The following is a 27,784-nucleotide window of genomic DNA, read 5'->3' as shown; positions in this document are numbered from 1 at the left end:
GTGAAGCACGTTTTCCTGAGTCTGACCTCATTTTAAAGCTATTAAAACTCCAGCGCGCCAACTGGAAACTCATCTCACGCGGACTGGACCTCACGTGACGTTCGCTGTCATAGTAACGTTTACTCTAAGCGCTACTCCACGCATGCGCGTCATTTAGCATCGGATTACTTGTAGTGCGCATGTAAACGAAGATTTTCCATCAAATTGTTGAATAGAGTGAGCATATAAACACCTCAGTCTGAATCTGTAATCAGATTGTATTCAATTGGATTGGCAAAAATCTTTGCATGTAAACACAGCCACTGTGAGTCGTATACCGTTGAGTGTGCAGTATCTGCGCACGCCAGTGGTAAGTGTGGCTGGTGTAATAGTGTTTTGTCAGAAAACGGCTGATGAACCGCAGTGTAACATTTGTAGGCAAAACTTTTTACACTAAAAAGATTTAGTGTAAGGAGCAGAAGAGGCGATTAAAGTGTTTGGGGTCTGCAAGGGGCAAACACTGATCCAGGATCAGAGTGAAAAGGCAACAAGTACACAGTCCTAGCCAGTTAATTCCGCCCCCTATAGAGTCATCTCGGAGTTAGCGATGGGCATTCCAGCTCGTTTCAGTGAGTCAGATCAATTGAATCAGCTCATCAGAGCCGACTCTTTTGGATCCCAAATAACTCTTCATTCAGGAGCATTCAGGAGCGATATTAGCTAGAATTTAACCTTCCACAAAACCATACTCCACGTTTTATTTGACTAGCTGACAAAATTGCGTAATGTTTGTTATTTTGTAAAGAATGTCAGCTGTTGATACAGTTTCACTGGCTGAGTTTGGAGAGGCAGTGATCACAGAGAGGCAGAATTACAAGAAAACCGCCAAAACTAACATCAGCAGCACGGTGGGGATACCGAGGGGCAGAGCTGGAATGTTCCAGTAAATCCAGGAGGGGGTCCCGTAATTTTCAGATAGAGCGTCATAAGATCCACTCATTTGTTTTTGAACGAGCCGACTCGTTCAGGAACGACACATCACTACGTCAGAACGAGGTCAGGACAGTCCAGGAAGTAGCAAAATGAAACGAGTTCTCTCAGTGTCTGTTTTTCTTTTTTTTTCCAAGAGACCGGATCATAAACCATGTCTGGAGGAATCCGCAGTGAGTATCAGAGTCTGTGCTGTAAAGCGTGAATTCTGACCGCTGAATCTACAGAACTACAGCAGATACAGTGAGTGCAGTCGGTCCGTCAGGCGGACAGCAGCAGCAGCTCTGTCGTAGCTTTCAGTTTGAGCAGTTCCTGTACTGGTTCTCACCGTGTCTGAATGTTGGAAATGTTCTCGCAGTGTCAGGATATTCGTGAGTGTGGACAAAAATACACACCTGCTCCTGATTAAAGTAAAAGCGTGTCATTTCCGAAAGAAATGCGTTTATAGGGCTAAAGTTTACACAGTTTACACCATGCAAATCTGACACGTTTCAGTAGCGTTGATCTGCACTGCTTTAAAGTCTTATTGCTTAAAATACTACATCGTAACGACCTATTATATAAATATTTTGTCTATTTCGTTGTGTGTTTGAATACAGTGTTTGAAAGACCAGACTCCAGCAGGCTGGGTGGATGAGGCTTGTATCAGAAACTTAAAAAACTTCTCTCTGTAATTAGTGTGTGTGTGTGTGTGTGTGTGTGTATATATATATATATATATATACACACACTCACACACACACATTATATTGCCAAAAGTATTCACTCGCCCATCCAAATCATTGAATTCAGGTGTTCCAATCACTTCCATGGCCACAGGTGTATAAAACCAAGCACCTAGGCATGCAGACTGCTTCTACAAACATTTGTGAAAGAATGGGTCGCTCTCAGGAGCTCAGTGAATTCCAGTGTGGTACCGTGATATAATGCCACCTGTGCAACAAGTCCAGTAGTGAAATTTCCTCACAACTAAATATTCCACAGTCAACTGTCAGTGGTATTATAACAAAGAGGAAGCGATTGGGAATGACAGCAACTCCATGAAGTGGTAGGCAACGAAAAATGACAGAGCGGATGCTGAGGCGTGTAGTGCGCAGGGGTTGCCAATTTTCTGCAGAGTCAATCGCTACAGACCTCCAAACTTCATGTGGCCTTCAGATTAGCTCAAGAACAGCGTAGAGAGCTTCATGGAATGGGTTTCCATGGCTGAGCAGCTGCATCCAAGCCTTACATCACCAAGTGCAATGCAAAGCGTCGAATGCAGTGGTGTAAAGCGCCGCCACTGGACTCTAGAGCAGTGGACACGTGTTCTCTGGAGTGACCAATCACGCTTCTCTGTCTCGCAATCCGATGAACGAGTCTGGGTTTGGCGGTTGCCAGGAGAACAATACTTGTTTGACTGCATTGTGCCAAGTGTAAAGTTTGGTGGAGGGGGGATTATGGTGTGGGGTTGTTTTTCAGGAGTTGGGCTCAGCCCCTTAGTTCCAGTGAAAGGAACTCTTAATGCTTCAGCAGACCAAGAGATTTTGGACAATTTCACGTTCCCAACTTTGTGGGAACAGTTTGGGGAGTTTGGCCCCTTCCTGTTCCAACATTACTACATGCCAGTACACAAAGCAAGGTCCATAAAGACATGGACGAGCGAGTTTGGTGTGGAAGAACTTGACTGGCCTGCACAGAGTCCTGACCTCAACCTGATAGAACATCTTTGGGATGAATTAGAGTGGAATGTGCGAGCCACACCTTCTCGTCCAACATCAGTGTCTGACCTCACAAATGCGCTTCTGGAAGAATCGTCAAAAATTCCCATAAACACACTCATATATGTTTGTGTGTGTGTGTGTGTGTGTATTTTATATTTATATATATATATATATATATATATATATATATATATATATATATATATATAAACAAAATCTCTTAACTCTAAACAAAATGGTAACTTTACAGGAAAAGGTGAAAACATGCTTCACGTTCAATGTAAGTCAATGTAACCAGACTTTTTTCCAAGTAATTTTGTGCCATTTCTGTGGGTCGATTCATCATGACATTTACAAACAATGTAAAGGGCAACAGCCATTTTCAAAATTTCAAACTATCAAAAACTGAAAGTTGGCAAAAATAGAGATACAAGGTTTTGTTCTGACAGCAGTGAGATATATGAATATATATTGAATATATATTGAATATATGTTGAGAGCTAAGAGCTCTAAAGAAAATGAAGGAGAGTGAGTTATAGTTGTGATAGATGGTTTCAAGAGAAACATTATTAGAAAGATGTACAGGCATTTTGATCCATAGTGATGATCCCCCTTCTTTAAAAGCTAAATCAATCAATTACAAACAGAATGTCAAGAAATTGTGTGTATATGTCAAAAAACTATTCAGTTTTTAGCTTTCCAAAGTTTGCCCACAGTGATGATGAAGATACAGAGGTTTAGATTTAATAAAGTCATTTGAAATAAAAGTTTTATATTAATAGTATAATCTAGGCTAAGCAGCAACAGAAGTAAGCTCAATAAATCATGATTATGTACCAGAAAACCCACCTTCAGCAAATGGGTGAAAGCCATACAGGTTCATACAGAATAGTACACTGAGAAGATGATATATTGGGCTGGCCTTTTGTTCCTTACCGTAGTCTCTTTTTTCTCCATGATGCCCTCTCACATTCTCTCTGTAAATGTGTTTGTTTTGTGTTAGACAGTTATGCAGTAAAGTTCCTGTAAAAGCATTAACGTTAGATGCAGTGATACGATAAACTCATAATCTGCAACCTTTCCACAAGCTTGGGCTGACACTAAAACCGCTGTACTGATGGAAAATAAAGCTTGGGATATTCTTTGCTTTTCCTGACTTTTTAAATTTTGTTTAGACATAGAGGTGCTTAAACCTACACATTAGAAACCAAGTATCATTTTACTTTGAAAGTTAGTGACTATTTCAGTAAAAATGTAAAGGTAAAGCCTGTCTCTTATTAGTGCAGAAGCCTGTTAGCTTGTGAGCTGTCTGCCAAGCTGTCAGCCTACTGAGGGCAGAATAAAATTCATGTAAAGAATATAGAGTGTAGAAAAGTTGAAGAGCTAAATAGATCAAAGACTGCATATGTCCATAACTTACTGTTGTATGCTAGTTACAATAGATTTCCTGATGTACACAACATTATTCACCTTCAACAAAAGTATGAATTTTACAGAATCCCACCTGGACTGCATGCTTCTCAGAGCCCTTGCCAGATGAATAACTGTTAGGACAGTTGTACACACTGCTGTATACATCCAGAAATATTTATAGGGCCCTATAATTTCTGTGATGCAGAGAACACAGACAGGATTCAGAGAAGGCCTCGTGATTTTTAGGAACTTATTTAATAAAATCATGCTTGTATCTGAACTTTGCAAATATTACTGTACTACTCTTGTTTCATTGTTCAGTTTTGAATGGAAACAAAAGGGTTAAATTCTTGCAAAAAATAAGGCTAATCAGGAATTAACTCTCCTATAGGACTGAAGAGCTGAAGTGAAGGCCTTAAGCATTCAATTAACATCCAACATGACTAAGAAGTGACAGAGGAATCAACCAGTCACACCTCAATCTCAAACAGTCCTAAGATGAAGGTGTGTGAGAAGACAGGCAATGTTGCGGCCACAGTATGCACTTGCAGTCTGTGTTTCACAATTTTTGTTCCTGGAGTAGAATCATGCCCCTGTAGAATGTATTGGTGGGAACAAACTTTATTTATTACCATGTCTATCTCTTAATGAATTAACTTCCACTTCCTATTTTGTCTCAAGCTTGTTGATGGGTCAATTATTACACAGTGTCGTTTAAATCCTGCACCTCACGAGTGCACAGTTAGTGAGTAGGCCTGCACACAGTTTGTGTGATAAGCTGCAGTCTTAGTAAAACCAACATTAGGCCTAAATTCAGGCATGTTGTCCTCGCACATTGCAGTCACATTAAGACACATTCTGCACTCTTATGTACATCTGATGTGATATGCTGTCAGTTTGTTTTAATTGTTGTAATGTGGACTGTATTGATAATCTGTGTATGCGTGTGTTGGCAGGGTTATAGTGGTAACTTTTAGGAAGAACCTCCAAAATGAGTCTCTCTGGGGAACAGGACACCAAGAAACCTAAGAGGTGAGATTCTGCATGAATAAATGTTCTTAAACAGACCAAACCTATTGTATGTGAGGCTCTTGTGCACCTGGATGTGAAAAAAATGAGTAGAGAACAGAATATCACCACAGTCAGAGAACTCAGTCAATATATTTTGTTGCCAATAGTTGCTACTGTCATTTTACCTTTTAGCTACTTTGTACTAACAACTTACTTAAGACAGTCCATGTGTCCTGCACTGCTATGCTAATAAATGTCAATTGCTCCAAGAAGTGTTTAGAGAAACATAAAGACAAAATTATTGTGTAATAGTGTAAATTGCAAAAAAAACTATGACTCTTAACAGATAGTTAAATGTGTTTCAGTCTGGTTCATTGTAAGAGACCAGACTCACCTGAGCCCAGCTGTGTGTCCATGAAGAGTAATGAATCAATGGAGCGAGGCATAACCTTCAAGAAGGAACAATGTTCATCTGAACTGAGGTGAGGACAGTCTTGTGGATAATGTTTTCACTATCAACCAGAATGCATAGTCCCTACAGCACAGTTTAGTAGAGAAGGGATAATGGTCTGGAGCTGTTTTTCAGACTTTTGGCCCTTTAGTTCTTCAACCCCACTGCACAACTTTTGGATGAACTGGAATGTCGATTGTGAGCCAAGCCTGCTTGTCTAACATCAGTGTCTGACCTCACAAGTGCTCTTTTGACTGAATGGGCACAATTTCTGAAAGACACACTTTGTAGAACAGTGGAGGCTGTTAAAACTGCAAAGTGTGGGGGGGGGGGGAACTCTATTTTAATGCCCATAGTTTTGCAATGGGATGTCCAACACGTTCATATATGTGTGATGGTCAGGTGTCCCCATACTTTTGGCCACATACTGCATATGAAGCTCTCCTGCATCTGGATGTGAATCTTGGAGAAGTGCACAGACAATGTAGTATCTATTGGTTAGTTAACATAGTCAAGATATCTGAGTGCCAGTAGTGCCTACTGCCATTTTACACTGTTTTGTCCTGACTACCTAACCCAGCTACTAGCTGTCAAGCACTGCTAGGCTGTATTAAAGGATAATAAATGTTAACTGCTCCAAGGAGTGATTAGAGAAACATAGAGAAGGTGCAAAAACTGTAGCTCTTAACAGATGGTTGAATGTGTTTCAGTCTCATTCAAAGTAAGAGACCAGACTCAGCTGAGCCCAGCTGTGTGTCCATGAAGAGTGATGAGTCAATGGAAAGAGGTATAACCTTCAAAGAGGGAGAGTTCTTACCTAAGCTGAGGTGAGTACTGTCTCAAGGATAGTATTTTCACTCTCAGTTCCACATCAAATCACCTAACTGTCCACTCTCTGGCAATCTGATGGATGAATCTGGGTTTGGCAGATGTCAGAAGAGCACTACCTACCAGAATCCATAGTGCCAACAGTAAAGTTTTCTGAAGGAATGGTCTAGGGGTGTTTTTCAGGGTTTGGGCCCCTTAGTTCCTATGAAGGGTGATGTTAATGCTACAGCATGCCAGTACATTTTAGGCAATAAAATGGTTCCAACTTTGTAGCAGCAGTTTGGGGATGACCCTTTCCTGTTCCACCATGACTCTGCTCCTTTGCACAACGTGAACTCCATAAAGACATGGTTTGCCTGCTCTCTTGCACCTGGATGTGAATCTTAGAGAAGTGAATAGAGAACGGAGTATCACAGTAGTCAGAGAAGTCAGTCAAGACATTTTGTTGTCAGTAGTGGCTACTGTCATTTTACCTTTGAACTTTTACTAACTTAACCAAGACAGTCCATGTGTCCCACTATGCTAATATATGTCAACTCGTCCGAGGTGTGTTTAGAACAGCAACACAATTGTGTAATGATAGGCAATGCAAAAAGTTGCACCTCTTAACAAATGGTTGAATGTGTTTCAGTCTGGTTCAAGGAAAGAGACCAGACTCTCCTGATCCCAGCTGTGTGTCCATAAAGAGTGATGAGTCAATGGAGCGAGGCATAACCTTCAAACAGGGAGAGTCTTCACCTGAACCGTGGTGAGTACAGTCTCATGGGTAGTATTCGAGAGCTGAGCTGGGTACAGTTGGGTGCCAAGGGAAAAATCTCAATACATGCTTCCAGACAGGTGTGCTGCATGAAAAAAGTAATTAGTTAACATTCTACCATGCTCTGTAGCATGTATAAAATGCTGAGCTTGCACAGTTGATTTGGATAAATATGGCAGGAGGAAGGCAAAAGGTCTAAGTGACTTTAAAACACAAAGACTTCTCAGCTGACCTGTTTTTGAATGTGGACAGTGACTGAAGTGACATTAATTTAGATCTGAGGGAAAGACATCAGTAAACAGGGTTGGAAAATCATGGTAAAAACATTTACTCAGTGAGTGTGTGATATGTAAAGAAAAAAAAACAGAAGAGCAACTCTACCTAACTAGGTGACTAAGACGCAGGACGTGGTCAGACTGTCAGCAAGAGCAGTTCATCCACAGCTACACAGAGAAGGATATTACAGTAGGGCTGCAGGGAATAAGCGTCATATTACAAAGACCAATGACCGTTTGAGAGTTTGGTGGTGTAAAAACAGCACTGATTTACAAAAAAAGACAAAAGAGTGATTTGGGTTCTTAAGACACTAAGTTGGTGTTAGTGGTGCTATTGGTGTCCAAGAGTAGGAGTGTAGAAAACCAACTTCAAAATGTCACTTTATATAGCAATATATTTTATCATGGCAATTTTACAGCATTTCTGTCTGTTTAATGGTGCTTGTTGAGCAGATATGCTATAGATTTTAAGTTTGTTTATTTTTTTCCTTAGCACCCAAAAAGAGAGAGCAAAGATCATGAAACACTGGGAATCCATATTTCAGGTGTGTATTTGTACATGTATGTATGTATGTGTGTGTAAAATTGACATATAATTTCTCCTGATAATCTCACATTAATCACCAATCAGCCTGTAGTATAAACCAGAGATCCAGTCAGAGTTAATGACTTCAAAACGAAGCAGTAAATATCAGGAGCAGAGATACCACTTTTTCTTTTCTGAACATTTTAAAATTGCTCCTGTGACAGAAGCAAGCGAAGGTTTAACGTTTCCTGCAATGAATTCCAGTTCGCTGGTGCACTGTAGCTAAAAGCAGATTTTCCCAGTTCAGTGAAAGCTCTAGGCACTTGTAGGGTAACCCAGTCACTAGAATGAGTCTGATAAAATGCACTATTTACACGGAGCAATTTTGTGATATACAATGGCATATGGACAGTAAGTGCTTTATAGATAAAAAAGAGCCAGTGTATTTCCCATGCACAGCCAGAAATGACTAGCCAAGCATTTCTTACAGTATACAGTGATAGTTATTGTAGGAGTCACCAGTAATGAATCTTAAAGATTTAAGAGTAGTTGCTGATGCATATTTGGATATCACTTGGATCCAGTACTACAATATCTAGATCAGCTTGTAAAATCAGTTTTTTTAGATTATCCAGTTATCCATGCTGATGAAGGCTTCTAATGTTTAAATGAATAATGCTTGTACTCCATTGCGTCCCAAGCCAGGGGAAAGAAGCAGCCTCTCTCAGCTCAATTTTCACTGATCCAAAACATCCATCCTAATTTTCACCTCAACAATGCACTCTGGCCATAAAAAGAGTGTCTGGTGGAGCAGGGCCTCAGAGGCAGTTGATCCTCTGATTTCACAGGGCATAACAGAAAAAAAAAATGATTAAGTAAATGTAAAACAGCTAAATGAATGTGATTCAGGCCAATAATAACCAGGATCATATAGGGGTCTTTTTAACTTCATAAAAATGTAACGATGCTGAAACAACAAGAAGAGGATGTGGACTGCACTGTATTTTATATGAATTTCATATGTGAAACTTTTACCTTGACTATGAAACAATATGTGAAAGAATAGCAAAGTTGCATAAGAATAAGATTATACATTGTTTGATGATTTGCTACAAATACCAACTGTAAACCATATAATGACCCCTTACAGTTTAAAGGAAAGCTTCACTGCTTCAGGAAGCTTAGTTTTGCCATCACTATAAAGATGAAACCAAGGGAACCAAAACAAAGACGAATCAAACTTGAAATCCCAAGACAAGGCAGAGAAACAATACTCGAAAGAGAACAGAATGAACCCAACATGCTGAATTGACAAAGAATGCCTAACTACAAAAAGTAAACAAATACAATCAAACTAAACCAAACACTGACAAACTTATTATAGATTTCCAGTTTTTTTGAGTCTGTGCTAAAGGGGACCCACAAATTAAAACGTGAACCAAAATATTGTTTTTAAACTATAACCCCATTTCCAAAAAAGTTGGGATGCTCTGCAAAATGTTTATGAATACTCTATATTTCATTGAAAATAGCACAAAGACAAGATATCGAATGTTGAAACTGAGAAATTTCATTGTTTTTTGAAAAATATATGCCCATTTCGAATTTAATGCCAACAACACATTCCAAAAAAGTTGGGATGGGGACATGTTTACTGTGTTTCATCACCTCTTCTTTTAACAACACTCTGCAAGCATTTGAGAACTGAGGAGACACTGCTGTAGTTTTGAAAGTGACATGTTTTCCATTCTTGTTTGATATAGGATTTCAGCTTCTCAACAGTTCGGCATCTCCTTTGTCATATTTTTCATTTCATAAAGCTCCAAATGTTTTCAGTAGTGACAGGTCTGGACTGCAGGCAGGCCAGTTCAGCACCTGGACTCTTTTAATATGGAGCAATGCTGTTGTAATACATGCAGAATGTGGTTTGGCATTGTGTTGCTGAAATAATCAAGGCCTTCCCTGAAAAAGACATCGTCTGGATGGCAGTATATGTTGTCAAAACATGTATATATCGTTAAGCATTAATGGTGCCCTCACAAATGTGCACGTCAGCCATGCCATGTGCACTAATTTTGTGTTTATTTACATTTTTCACAGTGTCCCAACGTTTTTGGAAATGGGGTTGGATAGTAAATGGGACATTTAACATTGTAACATTGAAATGGGGGTTATTTGACAAACACCAGAATCGCCAAAGCTGAAGTTTAGAAATTTTTGAAATTTTTTGAAAAATTGTGCTGAGATCACAGTTAAGTTTATCTTCTGATGACGCTTCTATGTAGATTCAGTGTGTCACTATGCCCATGCGAACCCTGTGATCCGGATCTTCCTGTAGGTCCTTGGCAGTGATGTTGGGATATAATTTACATTTCCTAAAGATGTCTAAGAAGTGAAAATTAGAGCCAGGTTTATTGCTGTTTATTGTCTACATTGTTTTATAGTCTTCTCCTGCTTTTCCTGAGTATATTATATTTAGTTTCAGGTCCCCAGTCAGCTGTTTTGAGTAGCCCATGGCTTTTGAGTGTAAGTGCATTCTGGAATTGTCTATACGTGACTTGGATTAAGGCCTAATGAATCCAATAAGATCTGAGACCTTACCAAAAAATAACACTAGTGGATTGAATTAAAATAAACTTCACAGGCCACATTTCATTTTAGTTGACCTGTTAGCAGGTAAAAGCAGGTATTACCAGCTCAACACTGCTGTCAGATGTCCTTTCATATTGCTTGTTTGCATTTTTATATATTTTAGTAAGACAACTTTTGTGTTTAGTATTCCTTCAGTTAACATTTTCACAGGCTGAGGTGATGTATTCTGCTTGCCTAACTGGAAAAATATCCACCACACACACCACTGACTTCAGTTAAACCCCTTTATTTGTACCCATCCTAATGCATATTGTCTAGTAATGACATGAAAATTAATGAAAAATGATTGAGTTAAGTTGTAATTTGTTAAGGTGTTAATATGTTTACAGAAAGTGGATTTAGATAGATATGTATAAATCACAATAATTTCTTGCTTTTAGGTGGGTCCTAAAACAGCTTAAAGTCTCTCATGGACCTGGTTTGGGAACCACTAATACATGACATTATGATATTTCAGTGATTTTCCTTTACTATGTATTTCCAATCAGGAAATGGAGCATAAAATCATCTCTCTGGTGAAAACTGAGCTGAAGAGGTTCAAGAAGTTACTGAGTCCAGAATTCCCAACATTCATTGAGACAGAGAAAGAGGATGAGGAAAATCAGAACAGTATCAGAGAGAGTGCACTGAAGATCACACTACACGTCTTGAGGAAGATGAACCAGACGGATCTTGCTAACACACTACAGATCAGTAAGAACTCTGTCACCTGGATTATTGAGCAATTCTGGAAAGTCTGTACATTTGCTCATAATCTCTGTTCTAATGCAGTTTTTCTTTATGCAGAGCACATTACATGCATTTCTTTTCCTTGGTAAAGTTATTTTAATCAAACTGAACATAGAAATTCTAGAAAGTTGAATACAGACAATTAAAGGAATTTCTTCATGAGGACAGAGCAAGACGGTATCGATAGAAGGGTGTTGTGTCATTGTGTTTGTGGTAAGGATGTCAAACATCAACATGTTTGCTATAACTGCTTCAACTTTTGTTTTTCAGAACTGGCTCCTGCTTGTCATCAAAAGCTCAAATCTACATTTAAAGAAAAATTCCAGAAAATTAATGAAGGAATCTCATATTATGGAGGGTCAACACTTCTGAATGAGATCTACACAGAGCTCTACATCACAGAAGGTGGGAGTGGAGAGGTCAATAATGAACATGAGGTGAGACAGATTGAGACAGCATCCAGAAGGCTGGCAACTCAGGAGAGACCCATCAACTGTAATGACCTCTTCAAAGACACAGCCGTCAGAACTGTGCTGACTAAAGGAGTTGCTGGAATTGGAAAAACAGTCTCTGTGCAGAAGTTCTTGCTGGACTGGGCTGAAAGAAAAGCAAATCAGGATATCCTCTTCATATTTCCACTTCCTTTCAGGGAACTGAATTTAATGAAAAAGGAAAGATTCAGTCTGGTCGATCTTCTTTATCGCTTCTTCACAGACACAAAAGAATTAACAGTAAGGGATTATTATCGCTACAAAATCATGTTCATATTTGATGGTCTGGATGAATGTCGACTTCCTCTCGATTTCCAGAACAATGAGAGCTTGTTTGACATAAAACAGTCAACCTCAGTGGATGTGCTGCTAACAAACCTCATCAAGGGGAATCTGCTTCCCTCCGCTCTTCTCTGGATCACCTCTCGACCAGCAGCATGTGGTCAGATCCCTCCTGAATGTGTTAACCAGGTTACAGAGGTACGAGGATTCAGTGACCCTCAGAAGGTGGAGTACTTCAGGAAGAGAATAGATAATCAAAGGCTCGCCAAGAAAATCATCGCACATATGAAGTCATCAAGAAGCCTCTACATCATGTGCCACATTCCAGTCTTCTGCTGGATTTCAGCCACTGTTCTAGTGAGAGTATTTGATGATGCAAAGAGTGGAGAGATCCCCAAGACTCTGACTCAAATGTTCACACACTTCCTGATCTTTCAGATCAAACACGGAAACCAGAAGTACCATGGAAAAAGTGATGCTGATCCTGATCAAACCAGGAATATTGTTTTCACCCTAGGTAAGCTTGCTTTCCAACAGCTGGAAAAAGGCAACCTGATCTTCTATGAGGAAGACCTGAAAGAATGTGGAGTTAGTGAAGTGTCTGTGTACTCAGGACTATATACCCAAATCTTCAGAGAGGAGTTGGGGCTGCACCTGGGGAAGGTGTTCAGCTTTGTTCACCTGAGTGTTCATGAGTTCCTTGCTGCTTTGTTTGCGTTTGTCTCCTTTATCTCTGAGAACAGAAATGTGCTAGACCAACAAACTGGAACCTCACGTTTATCCCACGAATCAACTATGACTGATTTTCTCAACTATGCAGTGGACAGAGCTTTACAGAGTGAAAATGGACACCTGGACCTTTTCCTCCGCTTCCTTCTAGGTCTTTCACTGAAGTCCAACCAGAAGCAATTACGAGGCCTACTGCCGCAGACAGAGAGCAGCTCTTACAAAAATGGAACAGTAGATTTTATCAAGAAGAAAATTAAGGAGAATCCTTCCCCAGAGAAATCTATTAATTTGTTCCACTGCCTGAATGAACTCAATGATCTTTCTCTAGTGCAGGAAGTTCAAAGATATGTAAATAGAGGACGTAATGGTCGTCTTTGTGAAGCTAAGCTCTCTCCCACTCAGTGGTCAGCTCTGGTGTTTGTATTGATGAACTCAGAAGCAGAGCTGGATGAGTTTAACCTAAGAAAATACGACCCATCAGAGGAATGTCTTCGGAAGCTGTTTCCAGTGGTCAAGACATCCAGAAGTGCTAAGTGAGTATTATGATCTAATTTTTTTTTTGTTTGCCACGACTCCGCACTTTGGAGAACCTGTAGTGCTTTGTTATGAACAATACATATTAGACGATTCAGGGAGGTTTTAAGGAGGACATAGAGAAAGAAAAATAAATGAACAAGGGAAAACATAATATAAATAAAGCAAGTGTGTACATAATGAACAGTCATACATAAGGTAATAGAAAATGTATAATGATAACTATTTATAACACCATTGTTTGATGTTTGTGTGTGTGTGTAAGCACAGGGACATTTGTGGAAAGGCTTACAGTTATGTTGCATGGTTGTGTATGTATGAATAATCTAGGAGAATTATTATTTAGTATTGGGTAGCTAGGTGTTTAGTAATTAGTATTAGGGGGTTTATTGTTTCTAAAATTAGTCGAGTTGAATTCATAAGATTTGGGGAGTTATAGGAAGTTAATTATGTTGAATTCAGTGGATTTGTTTTTGATGGAGGCTGAAATATACTCCATTGATATATAATCAATGAGTTTTTCCAGTGAGTGCTGTTATTAGATTGATTAAGCTTGATTTCCAGTTCATCAGAATATTTTTTTGTGCTGAATATTAGTGCTATAAGAAGTATTCTGCTGTTTCCTTTGTTAATCTTACTGTTGATATATCTCATAATGGACAGACTGATGGAGATGGTGGGCTGGTTCAGTATTGTGGTTAATTGATCAATAATCTGTTGCCAAAAGTGTTTAATGGGTGTGGAGTATCATAGTATGTGTGCAGTTATTAGTGGTGTGTAGTGTGCAGTGTGAAGGATGTTGGAGTCTTTGAATACCACTTTAAATTATTTTTGTCCAGTATAGTGTACTCTGTAAATAATTTATCTTGTATGAGGTCTAGGGTGGTATTTTTATTTTTTTTTTTAAGTTTTAGTTTTTTAGAATCTGTGACCAGAAATCAGCAGAGAGAGTAACTGAGAGATCTTCTTTCCATTTTCTACATGGTATGTATATAGTTGAGTCTGATTTGCATGCTAACTTTTTGGACGGGTGTAATTGTAGAGGAGATATTAACAAAGTCTGAAATTGGGTAAGCAAGTTGGATGTGAGAATGACATAAAATCTGCTTGAAAGGTGTTATAGCCTTTTCTACCTATTTGTAAACATTTTGAATTTTTGAAAGAAAGTCAGGGTTATGCCATATGAATATGAGTGTACATTTAGTTGGTGTTATTGAGGGGTTGTGATTGTGTAGTTTCCACCAAGCTGTCAGAGTGGCAGCTATCATTGGATTTGTAAAACAATGGGTGGTATTTGAGTGTTAGGCTGTAGGTTAATTGAAGAAAGGACCTAAGCCATTCGTTCCTCTCATAAGCAGCATGGCCAATTGTGCTCTGATGTTGTCTTGGCTGTGCCTTTTCGTAGGAAAATCTTGCTAATATCTATCTGGTCTAGTTCTCATAACTACCTCACAGGCACACTCACTTTTCACATACTTTTCTCACAAGTCTTTTACATACAAACACTGCCAGGATGTGTTTAGTTCTTTTAGGTCTAAAGCTGACTATATACTTCAAGTGAATAAGCTGTTTCAAAGCAAAAGGACTTTTTTGACAAAGAAAGACACAGTAGTTAGTCTGTACAAAGTACGGCATTTTCCATTTAGTTATTTTTTTGATTGAAGTATACAGCTACTTTTGAGTTTGTTTTTCCACATGAAGTGCATTACATGTGTATGCAAGACTTTTTTTGATTTGAGTTGGTTTGTGTGTAACACACTTCCATTTGCCTGCTAACCTTTTTAGCATGTTATGTGAGTTTGATGTATGTGTAGCTTTGTTTGAAGTAATGTTCTTTTGTAATCATCATTTTTCTCCCAGTCTGCAAAGGTGTAATCTCACAGAGGAGAGCTGTGCAGTTCTGGCTGTAGCTCTTAGATCAAACTCCTCAGGTCTTAGAGAACTGGACTTGAGGGGCAATAAACTGCAGGATTCAGGAGTAAAGCTGCTCTCTGCTGCACTGCAAAATTCACACTGTAAACTGGAGACACTGAGGTGAGATCATTTTCTCACTCTAGATCAAACGCCCCACACACCCATACTAAAAGGGAATGTTAATCTAGAACACCTTCAAAACCTAAAATCTCTTCCTCACACAGTATATTGAATGCAAAGGTAAGAGACTATTTCTCTTCAAGATTGGATTAGATGTAAGTAACTCAGTTTTCCTTTTGGCCTGTATAGTACACTATGGGCCATATTCTTTGCAGTAAACTCTGCAGTGTTTTTACAAGATTGGCAAGAGCCCATCAAAATTTACATGTGAATAAAGTCAACTCGCTTGTAAAAATGATATTTTAGAATGCAAGATTTCATTTCTCATTGGTATTCAGTACTTTTTCCAATTCATGTAGCATACTTGGCTTTTTTTGTTTTCTTGTGTAACGAGACAGAGAGGGCCAGACATTTGTGGCAAAAAACAAAATATAAGTCTTTAATATCAAAGGGTTTGACAAGAATCCTGGTCAGTAAACAGGCGTGGGTTAGATCCAAAACAGCAAAAAGGTACAAAAAGGCAACCATAACCAGGGGGCAAAGAAAAAAGGGAAAAACCAGAAATCCAGAAAAACAGTCCAAAACATGACAAAGGCAATCACAAAAACAGAGGAGAAATGCTCAGTAGCTCTACAGGAGAAGCAAGACCTCACAATCTGGCTAAGCTAAAGCCCAGGCTTTTAAACTAAACTAAACAAGTCATATGACATGGAACACAGGTGAAAGGACTCAATACGCAGGAGAACTAGAGTGATGTTTGGTTGAATTAGGAAGTTCAATCACATGATCTGCCAAGGGGTTCTGCGAGATGGAGTCCTTGTGAGAATCAAGGCTGGAAAGATGCGTGACATCTTGTATGCTTATGTTCTTTTATTTAAGTGATAACCATGCTCAGGGACCTTAATGAAGTTTTGTGAAATTGCTTCAATGGTTAATTTGAGGAGCCCACAGACAAAGAATGTCTGAAATGTCAGAAATTGCATGTTCATTGAGCACAAAGACCTTTTCCCCGCCTTCACTCCACCTATCAGAGTTTTGGTAACAATGTTGTTTTCACATGTGTAAACTGAATTGTTTTGTACAATTTTTTGTAAAATGTTTTTACTAGAAAAATGTAATTTTCACATAGGTAAACTGTTATTTTATAATACTGTATTATTTTATAAAATATGAATGAACAAAAAACAACAATTTGAACATGCCAAATTACTATTCACATATTTGGAATCTGTTAATAATGTCTTACTCTGTAAAACCTAAATTTGCATTTCTTTTGGCAAAATCTTGTGGCACTCTGAAATCCTGTTCAAGCCTTTTTTTTCTTCTATGTGTGCATATGTGACCAAATTTGTTTGGAAACACTGTAGAAAATATCATTTAATCCATTTTGTTTTTTTACTGGGAAAATTACTGCCAGAGTGTTTCAGGAGTTATTGTTTGCAGGAGTGTGTCATGTTATGAATCAATACCACCATATTTAAATGAACCAAACATACAGCCATGCCTCATATCACACAAGTGGTAAAAAATGTAGTCCATGCCAATAAATCTTTAAATCTTACACCACTGTTTTTAATGTGTGTATTTGAAATGGCTGTAATCTAATATAATCATTTCTTTACAGGTTGTGTGCCTGTAATCTCACAGAGAAAAGCTGTGCAGCTCTGGCCTCAGTAGTCAGCTCAAATTCTTCAAATCTGAGACAACTAGATCTAAGTAACAATAAACTGCAGGATTCAGGAGTGAATCTATTGTCTGCTGGACTAGAGAATCTGCAATGTAAACTGGAGAAACTGAGGTGAGATCATCACTTTTCTACTGTGGATGCAAACCGTGCCACTAAACTGTCATGAAATTGCAAAAGATTATACTGAGGTTATATGGCAACTTGCACTTAGAACCAACAAAACTGAGACTAGGCAGTTCACTATAGAGTATAAGAAAGATGTAGGCCAGAGGGAAACACAACTTGAAGAGAGAGAGTAAAACAAGTAAAACACTAATCAAACAGATGTTGCCAGAAACCAATGTGAAAGATTTACTAAGCAAACACTTTATGAATTAAATCTAACAATTCAGGTAGTTTCACTGACTTACATGCATTCAAGTAATGTCATCAATAGAAAACTGAAACCAACAACAGAGAGATTTTATTTTTTTGAGTGGCACACTGTCATGTTTGTTGAAAAATATTGGGGGATTTGGGGCTGATAGTGGTCCATTTGCTTTTGTGAAAATCCATGACATAATGAATTGTACTAAGTTCCTGCCAGAAGGCTAAAACTTGGCTATGGGTTGACATTTCAGCAAGATATTACCCCTTATTGATCTAAATTGCATAAAAAGAGGGTAGATTTGGCCTTTAATGAATTACACTACATTTTGAGTGAACTTGATTAATGAGCTTCACTTTATGAAATCAAGTGCCAACCTACTAGTACCTCATTTATATATTTACATAAAGCACCAGAGGGTGGACTCGAGTCATATGACTTTGACGCGAATCAGACTCAAGTCACACATTTGATGACTTGACTCAACAAAATAAAAAAAAAACTTGCAACTCGACTTTGATTTGAACCTCATGAAATGGGGACTTGGAACTTGGAAGTGGGGAAGGACAGCGCCCGGACAGTCTGTGGTGGCACATAACAAAAACACAGCTGGCTGAGTGAGAAATCCGACCAGCTCCCTCTGTATTAAAGCCAGGTTCGGTCAGGAGTCACAACCCAAATGTTAAGAAGAGCCATTTTGTCCTTTCAACAAAGTCAAACCACCTTGAGAGCCTCAACATTTAATGTCCAGTATATCTCAGTATGTGTCAATGTTGTAGTAGGCTAAAAATATAAACAAGAGCACAGATTTACTTTGCTCTGCTTTAAGCTTTAGTTATAGCCGCTTTCCTCCCCTTTCCATCAGAAAAGTTTTGCAGTAAATGCATTATGGATAATTACAAATACTTCGCTTTAAAACTACCGAGTCCTCAGACAGTGAGAAAATAGAAATCCTGTATAGAAAAAAAAAGATGAATCAAGATGCATCGATAATCATTTTATAATCGCATCGCAGCCTTCTGAATCATAAACGAATCAAATCGTGAGGTGCCTAAAGATTCCCACCCCTACTCTACATGCTCTCTTTTTGACTGATTCTAATGGTGTCTGCAGTTAAAACAAGCACAACATTCACCACAAGGCTGAAGTTCACAGTTTATTCATCAGCTTTATATTCGAATTTGACATTCTCAGAAGAAGCCAACTTCAGTTTCATACATTCACCATCATGTTGCTGTCTTTTTTGGAAACCTTGTTCAGAATGGTTGTTTTGATTCTTGTTGTCATTTAGATTTAGTTACAACTAGGGGTTTTCAGTTCCCTGAGCTAGTTTTAGTGCTGAGCTAGATTTTATTTTAATTCTATGCTCCCAGTGCTCCCAAAAATGATAAATATTTTATCTTCAATCATGAAGTTTTTTTCAATAGTAATTTGAAAATTCTTAAGTGTAGCTGCACTATTCTATGTGTATACCATGTCTGCCATGGTTACCTTGTACCATGTATTTATATTTTTTATAGGGAAGGGTAAAAACAAAGCAAAAAATATATACAGCCATACACTACTAACATGCTATATTACTGTTACCTTTTCGTAATATAGTTCAGGGTTGAAATGGTCTTAAATAGCTTAAGAATGCATACTGACTTGTTAGGACTTGAAGATAAGGACTTGAGATTTGTCTGTACTGAGTCCATGTCCATAATATAAAAAGAAATGCAAGCATATGGAAACAGCATGTGTGCATGTAAAATAAGTATATCCACTTGCTATGTGCACAAATTACTACTCTTATTATTATTTTCTATTTGTATTCTCATTATTGGTATTATAGATATTAGTGATAATATTTTTTGGTTAGTTAACTGTAAATAAAGCATTTTTTCACATTGTTAAACTGATAAATACAATTTTACACATACTCCTACCAGACACGTTTGATCATACAGGTATGCCAAAGATGAAACTTAATAACAAAACTGTCAGTGAAATTTGCACGTGTTCATCATATGAACAGATAGGACCATACACAAATTTGTTGAACAAGGGCCAAACACAGATCCACACAGAAATGGTTGTGGGAACACAAAATAGGTTTTGCAGTGACCTTTCAATCTCCAGATGTGAACCAAATTGAAAACCTGCACTGTAAATTGAAGAGGGCCATCCTCAAAGGAAGGTCCAAGAATATGAAGGAACTGGAAATGTGCAGCATGGTGGAGTGGTCCAAGATCTCTCATCAAGTGTTCTAACATTCAACAACAAAGGGCTCCTCTAACAAAATCACTTTTTAGAGTGTAGCTAAATAACTGTTTTGAAATATAAATTTTAAGTTAATTAATATAACTAACTGCATTAACATTCGCAGAAAAAATGTTGTTTATAAAATAGTTTGCTACACTGTCTCAGGAGAAAGGTACATATTTGCACCTTTTCATAACCTAATGTTTTACAGAAAACTAAAATAAAAGACCTGCAGGCAAGACAGAGTGTGTGGAGTCAATATAACATAAAATATATGTCAATGGAATATGGTAAAATTCTGTTCCCTAACTAAAGGTACTGAAGTCGCACCTTTGAGGGTACCACCCCAGTGACAAGAGCGCTACCACTGTAGTGAGAGTTTAGTATGTTTTTAAGAGTGCACACATGCAGTGTAATTAGCCATGGGTGTACCAACTATGATTACTGCAGACGACTGTGCACTGTGTGTTCTCATCACTGTGACCACACACTTTGTTTCTATTCATGCTCATTCTTAACCAGGAACTGGAGCATAAAATCATCTCTCTGGTGAAGGATGAGCTGAAGAGTTTTGTGAAGCTGTTGAGTCTGGGGAGAGAGATGGAGGACAAGATAGATCGATGCAGTGTCAGAGAGGGGGTGCTGAAGATCACCCTGCACATTCTGAGAAGCATGAACCAGACAGACCTCGCTAACACACTACAGATCAGTAAGTCATTTTATTAAATATAAAAATGGATTCTAAAGGGTTAAATGCTAATGCAGTGTAATGCTAATAACCATTACAGCTGAACCATTTTGATGAAGATTTTTTTTGTGATGACACCAATATGTCATATTATTATGGTAATGCAAAAACTTATCATTTTCCAAACTCTCTATATTCCTTAGAATTAAACAGGCTGTTTTTCTTCTTCCACCTTTAAGACTGATATATATTAAGGGTCTCTGTTGTAATTGGCTGTCCTGTATTACACTTCATTCAAAGAACAGTCCAGGCTGAAACATTCCTTATAACTTGAGTGTGAATGGGTGGGACTAAACTGCTGCAGGCCAAATAAATGAATATACATATGTATATATATATATATATATATAATATATAAAAGAGTTGTTTTCCATGACATCATGAACACAGTCGATTCAAAACAGGCGGCAGCTTTGTTTCCATATATGGACTGTATGGACTGGGTTGTTATAGCTATGCTTTAAAACGTTGACAGTGTTAATTTTCTCTGTCAATCCTTTTGTTTGAAAAAAATGAGGACAATTCAGTTTGTCATTATATTGGCCATTTCATATCAACAGGTGCTGCATTGCACCAGATGGAATCACCATGGCAGCATGACGTGCAAAATTCTTAGGCAGCTATGTAAAATTTCTTAAAACTGTTTACCTCGGCAGTAAGTGTGTTTTTGCCTATAGAATACTATATAATACAAATAATGATAAATACGTTAAAAAATAATAGTTTTGTTTTTTGCTAGAGTATTTAGTATGCTGATTTAAAGGATTCAATTAGAAGAACGCAGGTTTGGTTCCTGACTTCTTGCAGCCCTCCAGGTATCACATGTAATTATTTAATTGCATAAGAACCACAACTGTATTAATTTAATACAGTATTAATAAAATAAACTAGGTATTGGATGGTAACTGTAAATCCTGGACTGCCTCAGGAAGAGCTTTAGACATGGTTAAGCTAACGCACTCACACACAGGTCATAATGTACTGTTTAAATGTACTGTTTCTTTGTTTATGCGTATTTTAAATGTTAGTGTTTTGGTGTTTTTTTTTTTACCGAATAAATACTTACCGTCCAGATAAATATATTTACATATTATTTTCTCACTTGGCCAAGACTTTTGCATAGTAATGTATTTTCAGTACAGCTGAGTGTAGCTCCACGTTTACATTTTCACAGGCAAACATTTGATTTTGAAAGACCATAAACCATGTTATTTTTAACTGGAGTTCATCAAAGATTTGATAGATGAGAAGTACAGTTAAAGAGCCATGATCTTGTGTGAGAGGGAAACGCACTGGATTCTGTCAGAACAGTTCATATTGATATACATTTATATATCAAATTCACCTCAGTATATTTTTTGCTGACCTGAGACAAACATTATGTCAGTCAAACATTTTTTCTAGTAGCTAATGCATGTTTAGTTGTACTCCTGTGGTGACATGCATTCAGAAAGTACTTAAACCCCTTCACTTTTTCCTTATGTTGTTATGTCACAGCCTTACTCTAAATGGATTTATGGCCAGAAACGCTATACACTTCCATGCATTTGGTAATCAGCATGCATGAATATGCTATGAAATCCTGTGTATAGAATGGCTGAGAGAGAGAGTGTCACCAGCCCCAGCCTACATTTGTGGTGGATTGTAGTTTAAAAACCTGATGGCCACACACCAACATTATGATTTTTCCCTCTGTTTATCCATCTTCATGAATTGAATTTGAATACAGCCTACACACCTGTTACATCTCTGACCATTTCATAGATTTTAATTAAAAACCGAAAACACTAAAGTGCTTTTTATTTGTTCTTTGTTATTCTTAACACCATGTTATATACAAAATAGCCTATAAAGTTGTGATGCTTTGTGCATTGATGCCATCTTTTAAACCATAAACGAATAATTGAAAAAAAGATTTGTTTATTTATTTTTTATCAATTATGTCTTTTTTTTCCATCAGAACTTGCTCCTGCTTGTCATAGAAAGCTCAAATCCACACTGAGGGAAAAATTCCAGAAAATTCATGAAGGAATCCCAAATCATGGAAACTCAACACTCCTGCATGATATCTACACAGAGCTTTACATCACAGAGAGTGGGGATGGAGATGTCAATAATGAACATGAGGTGAGACAGATTGAGACAGCATGTAGGAGACCAGCAACACAGGAGACATCCATCAACTGCAATGACATGTTTAGAGAGAAATCAATCAGAACTGTACTGACTAAAGGAGTTGCTGGAATTGGAAAAACAGTCTCTGTGCAGAAGTTCATTCTGGACTGGGCTGAAGGAAAAGCAAATCAGGACATCCTCTTCATATTTCCACTTCCTTTTAGAGAGCTGAACTTGATGAAGAATGAAAGAATTAGTCTTGAAGACCTTCTCCATCAATTTTTCAGTGACATAACAGAATTAAATTAAGAGACTATTATCGATACAAAATCTTGTTCATCTTTGATGGTCTGGATGAATGTCGACTTCCTCTAAATTTCCATAATAATGAGCGTCTATCTGACATAAAACAGTCAGCCTCAGTGGATGTGCTGCTGACCAACCTCATCAAGGGGAATCTCCTTCCCTCTGCTCTTCTCTGGATCACCTCTCGACCAGCAGCATGTGGTCAGATCCCTACTGAGTGGGTTGACCAGGTAACAGAGGTACAAGGGTTCAGTGACTCTCAAAAAGAGAAATACTTCAGAAAGAGAATCAGTGACCAGAATCTGGTCAACAAAATCATCACACACATGAAGTCATCAAGAAGCCTCTACATCATGTGCCACATACCGGTCTTCTGTTGGATTGCAGCCACTGTTCTAGAGAGAATATTTGGTAAAGCACAGAGTGAAGAGATGCCCAAGACTCTGACTCAAATGTTCACACACTTCCTGATCTTCCAGATCAAACAAAACTACCAAAAGTACCATGGAAAAACTGACCTTGATCCTGACCAGACTAGCAAGATTATCTGGACACTGGGAAAACTGGCTTTCCAACAGCTGGAAAAAGGCAACCTGATCTTCTATGAGGAAGACATGAGAGAGTGTGGCATTGATGTCAGAGAAGTGTCAGTGTACTCAGGAGTCTGCACTCAGATCTTCAGAGAGGAGTTTGGGCTGTACCTGGGAAAGGTGTACAGCTTTGTACACCTGAGCATTCAGGAGTTTCTGGCTGCTTTATTTGCTTTCCTCTCTTTTATCTCTGAGACAAAAAATGTGCTGGAACAACATGCACATCAAACTCAAACAATGACTGATTTTCTAAAATGTGCAATGGACAAGGCCTTACACAGTGAGAATGGACATCTGGACCTTTTCCTTCGCTTCCTTCTGGGTCTCTCACTGGAGTCCAATCAGACTCTCTTACAAGGCCTATTGCCAAAGACTGGAAGTAGCTCACACAGCAATGATGAAACAATTGAGTACATCAAAGAGAAGATCAGGAATAATCTCTCTCCAGAGAAATCAATAAATTTTTTCCACTGTCTGAATGAACTGAATGACCATTCTCTAGTGCAAGAAGTCCAAAAATACCTAAACAGGAAAAGTGACAGTTGTCTCAGTGGAGCCAAACTTTCTCCTGCCCAGTGGTCAGCTCTGGTGTTTGTGCTGCTGAACTTGAATGAATTGAGTTGAATGAATTTGACCTGAGGAAATATGAGTCATCAGAGGAATGTCTTAAAAGGTTGCTTCCAGTGGTCAAGGCATCCTTTAAAGCTGTGTAAGTATTTACATTTTAAAGGTGCTGCACTCTTTGATGTGTTAATGTAACTCTACATACTACACGATCCATGCATTCCAATATGTTGTTATTTTTTCTTCTAATGTATCTTTAGTGATTGTGTTCTATTTTTACTTCATCAGTTTACAGCACCTGTTTCCAAAAGGTCTCTGCCCTAATTAGATATTGTTTTAGATACTTCAGATGTTGACTTTCGTTCTGGGAATTTTCTTGGTATTGCAGATCTTGCTTTGATTTCTACAGTACCCCTTAACTGCCATTTCTTGTGTATGTGTATGTATATACCATGTTTGAGATATATGATTTTTCCCCAGGCTGTGTGATTGTAATCTCATTGAGGAAAGTTGTGCAGTTCTGGCATCTGCACTTAACTCAAGCTCTTCAAATCTTAGAGAGCTGGACTTGAGTAATAACAAACTTCGGGATTTAGGTGTGAAGAAGTTCTCTGCTGGACTGGAGAATCCTCACTGTAAACTAAAGAAACTGAGGTGAGTTCATCAGTTTCTGGCTGTGGATATACATTTCAGACAAACACACAAACACGCACACACACGGACACACATTACTTGCTCAAATAGTCACAGGGGACTTTCACGCATTGTTAAATCTGTTTGTGGGTGTGTGTGGGTGTGTGAATGCTTGAGTGAGAGAGATGGCTTTTATTTAGATCTTTTTTTCCAGTCTTCATAATGTGTAACCTATAACTAATTTATGTTTTTGTACTGTTTCTATGTATGAAATGACAGTGATATATTAACATTTCTTGCCCAGGTTGTGCTGGTGTAATCTCACGCATAAAAGTTGTGCAGTGCTAGTCTCGATCCTCACCTCAAACTATTCAAGTCTGAGTGAACTGGACCTCAGTAATAATGATCTGCAGGATCCAGGAGTGAAGATACTGTCTGCAGCACTGGAGAATCCAGACTGTAAACTGGAGATACTGAGGTATGAACATCACTTTCTCTTTATGCATGCGGTTTAACTCTCTCACTCATATACACACACACATGCACAGATGAGAGCAGGTATTATTTGGGTGATGAATAATTCTCCGCACATCAGTAACACTAACATGGTAGTTACATGTAAGTGTGTGTGTTTCCCTAGTGAAAGTAGATCAGACACAGCACTGCTGCTGGAGTTTTTAAACACTGAGTATGTTTAAATGCACTCAATAATCCAATCATAATCAGATTTCTGCAGTTATCTGATTATTCAAATGGTCATGTAAACACCATACTTCAATCTAGAAATCTCCTTGAGAATTTAGATAAGGAGAGCTGGAGTTTAGCTCAGTACGCGTCTTGGATTTCTATTGGATTTCTTTGTTCTGAGCATGTGTGGAACAGACTGTGGTACCAGATAAAAGCCGCGAGATGGCAGCAAAACACTTTTGGAGAGGCGCTGAAACCAAATGCAAAATGAAGCATTTAAATATTCTTCATCTTCTAAATAATGTATATTCATATTTTGAGATAAAATAGCATGATGTTTTAAAAAAAAACACGGCATGAAGTTTGAGTTTTACATTATGTTTATGTGAGTTTATTGGCAGGTTGCAAAGCAGAAATCTGATTACTGCCTGATTCATGTAGACCCAGAGTTTCCCATTATCTGATTACTCAAGAGCATGTAAAAGTGTTGATTGGATCACTGACAAAATCTGATTTTCTGATTTTATCGGCTTATTAAGTGCATGTAAATGCATTCTCTGTGTCTCACTATCCACTCTGTTGGATGCATCTACTTGTTTGTCCACTTTGTAGGTCACTATTGGTTGGTGGACTATTTTCAGTCCAGCAGCAGCACTGAAGTGTTTAAAAACTCCAGCAGCACAGCTGTGTCTGATGCACTTGTACCAGTGCAACACATACTAACACACCACCACCACATGTCATTGCAGTGCACCACCCAAATAATACCTGCTCTGTAGTGGTACTGTGGGGGTCCTGACAATTGAAGAACAGGGTGAAAGGGGGGCTAACAAAGTATGCAGATGAACTACAGTCTGTAATTGTAGAACTACAAAGTGCTCCTATATGGTAAACAGAGCTGATAAAATGGACAATGAGCATAGAAACAAGGAGGTGGTTAGTGTCTAGTTGGTGTATTTGTATGATGAAAGTATGTGTGATTTAAAAGCTAGCTGATTTTTGTTTTGATTATTAATTTTAGGTGTGCTTAATGTCCTTAATGAAGTAGCCGATCGGTGGATGTGTGTGTGTGTGTGTGTGTGTGTGTGTGTGTGTGTGTGTGCAGGGGTTTTGAAAAGCACTGCTCTGACATAGCATCAATTCTCATCCAGACAGTGTGATTGTAATTTCACTGAGGAAGGCTGTGCAGCTCTTGCCCCAGCTCTCAGCTCAGAGAACTCAAGTCTGAGAGAGTTGGACCTGAGTGACAATGAACTGCAGAATTCAGGAGTGAAGCTGCTTTCTACTGGACTGGAGAATTCACACTGTAAACTGGAGACCCTGAGGTGAGATCACTTTATTACTGTGGATCTATGTAGGCCATCCTACCAAATCCAAAAACCTTACCAGGAAATGTTGAAGGAATTCAGAGAGTGGTGGTAATTCTAGCACATTTTTCTATTGCTGTATTCATATACACACCGTGAAGTAACTTCAGAAAGGGAGCCTTTATGGAGAGTTTTTTAAGGTAGCTTATCTTCCTATATTTTGAAGTTGACAAACACTGTTCCCTACAGGCTGTCCGCCTGCAGTATTACAGAGGAAGGCTGTACTACTCTGGCTTCAGCTCTGAAATTAAACCCCTCATGCCTGATAGAGCTGAATCTAAACTACAGTGAACCTGGGGAGGCTGGAGTGGAGTTGCTCTCTGATTTATTAAAGGATCCACACTGTAAACTTGAGAAACTACAGTGAGTTATTAACTTAAATTGTTTATGCATAGAAACACACACATGCACACACACACACACACAAAATACATCATTAGGGTGATCTGGAAGACATGTGCTCTTCTCTCCAAAATATGCATATTTTGATACGCAAAAATCTTGTATAACCATATCAACACCATATCTTTGGTGCATAAAACACTCGTCTTGTGTTTTTTTGGGGTTTTTTTTTCATAGTTTGGAAACTGGTGAAACCAGAGTGTGTTATGTCTTTCTTTTTCTTTTTCTATTTTTTCTTAAAAATGTACAAAAATTTTCCAAAACTTTAATTTTCAACACAGCAGTTCTGGCAGTAGATTTAACACAAAAGTAATCAGTGGTAGGATATAATTGTCAAACTGACCCTATGAATGTTTCTCATCTTAATCATTGACCAATCACAATTGTGAGACAAGTGTTCTAGAATTCTATTCAAATGTAAGCATTTGATTACATTCATAAATAACAGCTCATCAACTACAAAAATAACTGATGGACTGTAATCTGTAAGGAGTGTTTCTTTCTTGCTGCAGGCTGGAATGCTGCAGTATTACAGAGAAAGGCTTTGTTGCTCTTGCATCAGCTCTGAAGTCAAATCCTTCCTATCTGAAAGAGTTAAATCTGGACTACAATAAACCAGGAGAGTCAGGAGTGAAGCTGCTCTTTGAGCTACTGGAGGATCCACTCTGTAAATTACGGAAATTAAAGTGA

At 38.3% G+C, this 27,784-nt stretch overlaps 1 protein-coding gene across 1 annotated transcript; it reads left to right on the top strand.

The window, feature by feature from the left end:
• The first annotated feature begins 951 nt into the window (after positions 1-951).
• On the top strand, positions 952-27,784 carry LOC118823060 (NACHT, LRR and PYD domains-containing protein 3-like). The gene is made up of 15 exons (XM_036592439.1): positions 952-1,142; positions 5,042-5,117; positions 5,462-5,578; positions 6,258-6,374; positions 7,007-7,123; positions 7,901-7,952; positions 11,074-11,278; positions 11,585-13,349; positions 15,211-15,384; positions 17,009-17,182; positions 24,486-24,659; positions 24,943-25,116; positions 26,477-26,650; positions 26,882-27,055; positions 27,607-27,784. The coding sequence occupies exons 2-15, from the start codon at positions 5,077-5,079 to the stop codon at positions 27,782-27,784; spliced, it is 3,636 nt and encodes a 1,211-aa protein (XP_036448332.1). The 5' UTR covers positions 952-1,142; positions 5,042-5,076.

Source organism: Colossoma macropomum, unplaced genomic scaffold, assembly GCF_904425465.1.
Source record: "Colossoma macropomum unplaced genomic scaffold, Colossoma_macropomum, whole genome shotgun sequence".
NCBI classification, from domain to species: Eukaryota; Metazoa; Chordata; class Actinopteri; order Characiformes; family Serrasalmidae; genus Colossoma; species Colossoma macropomum.
This window is presented reverse-complemented; position numbering and strand designations above follow the sequence as displayed.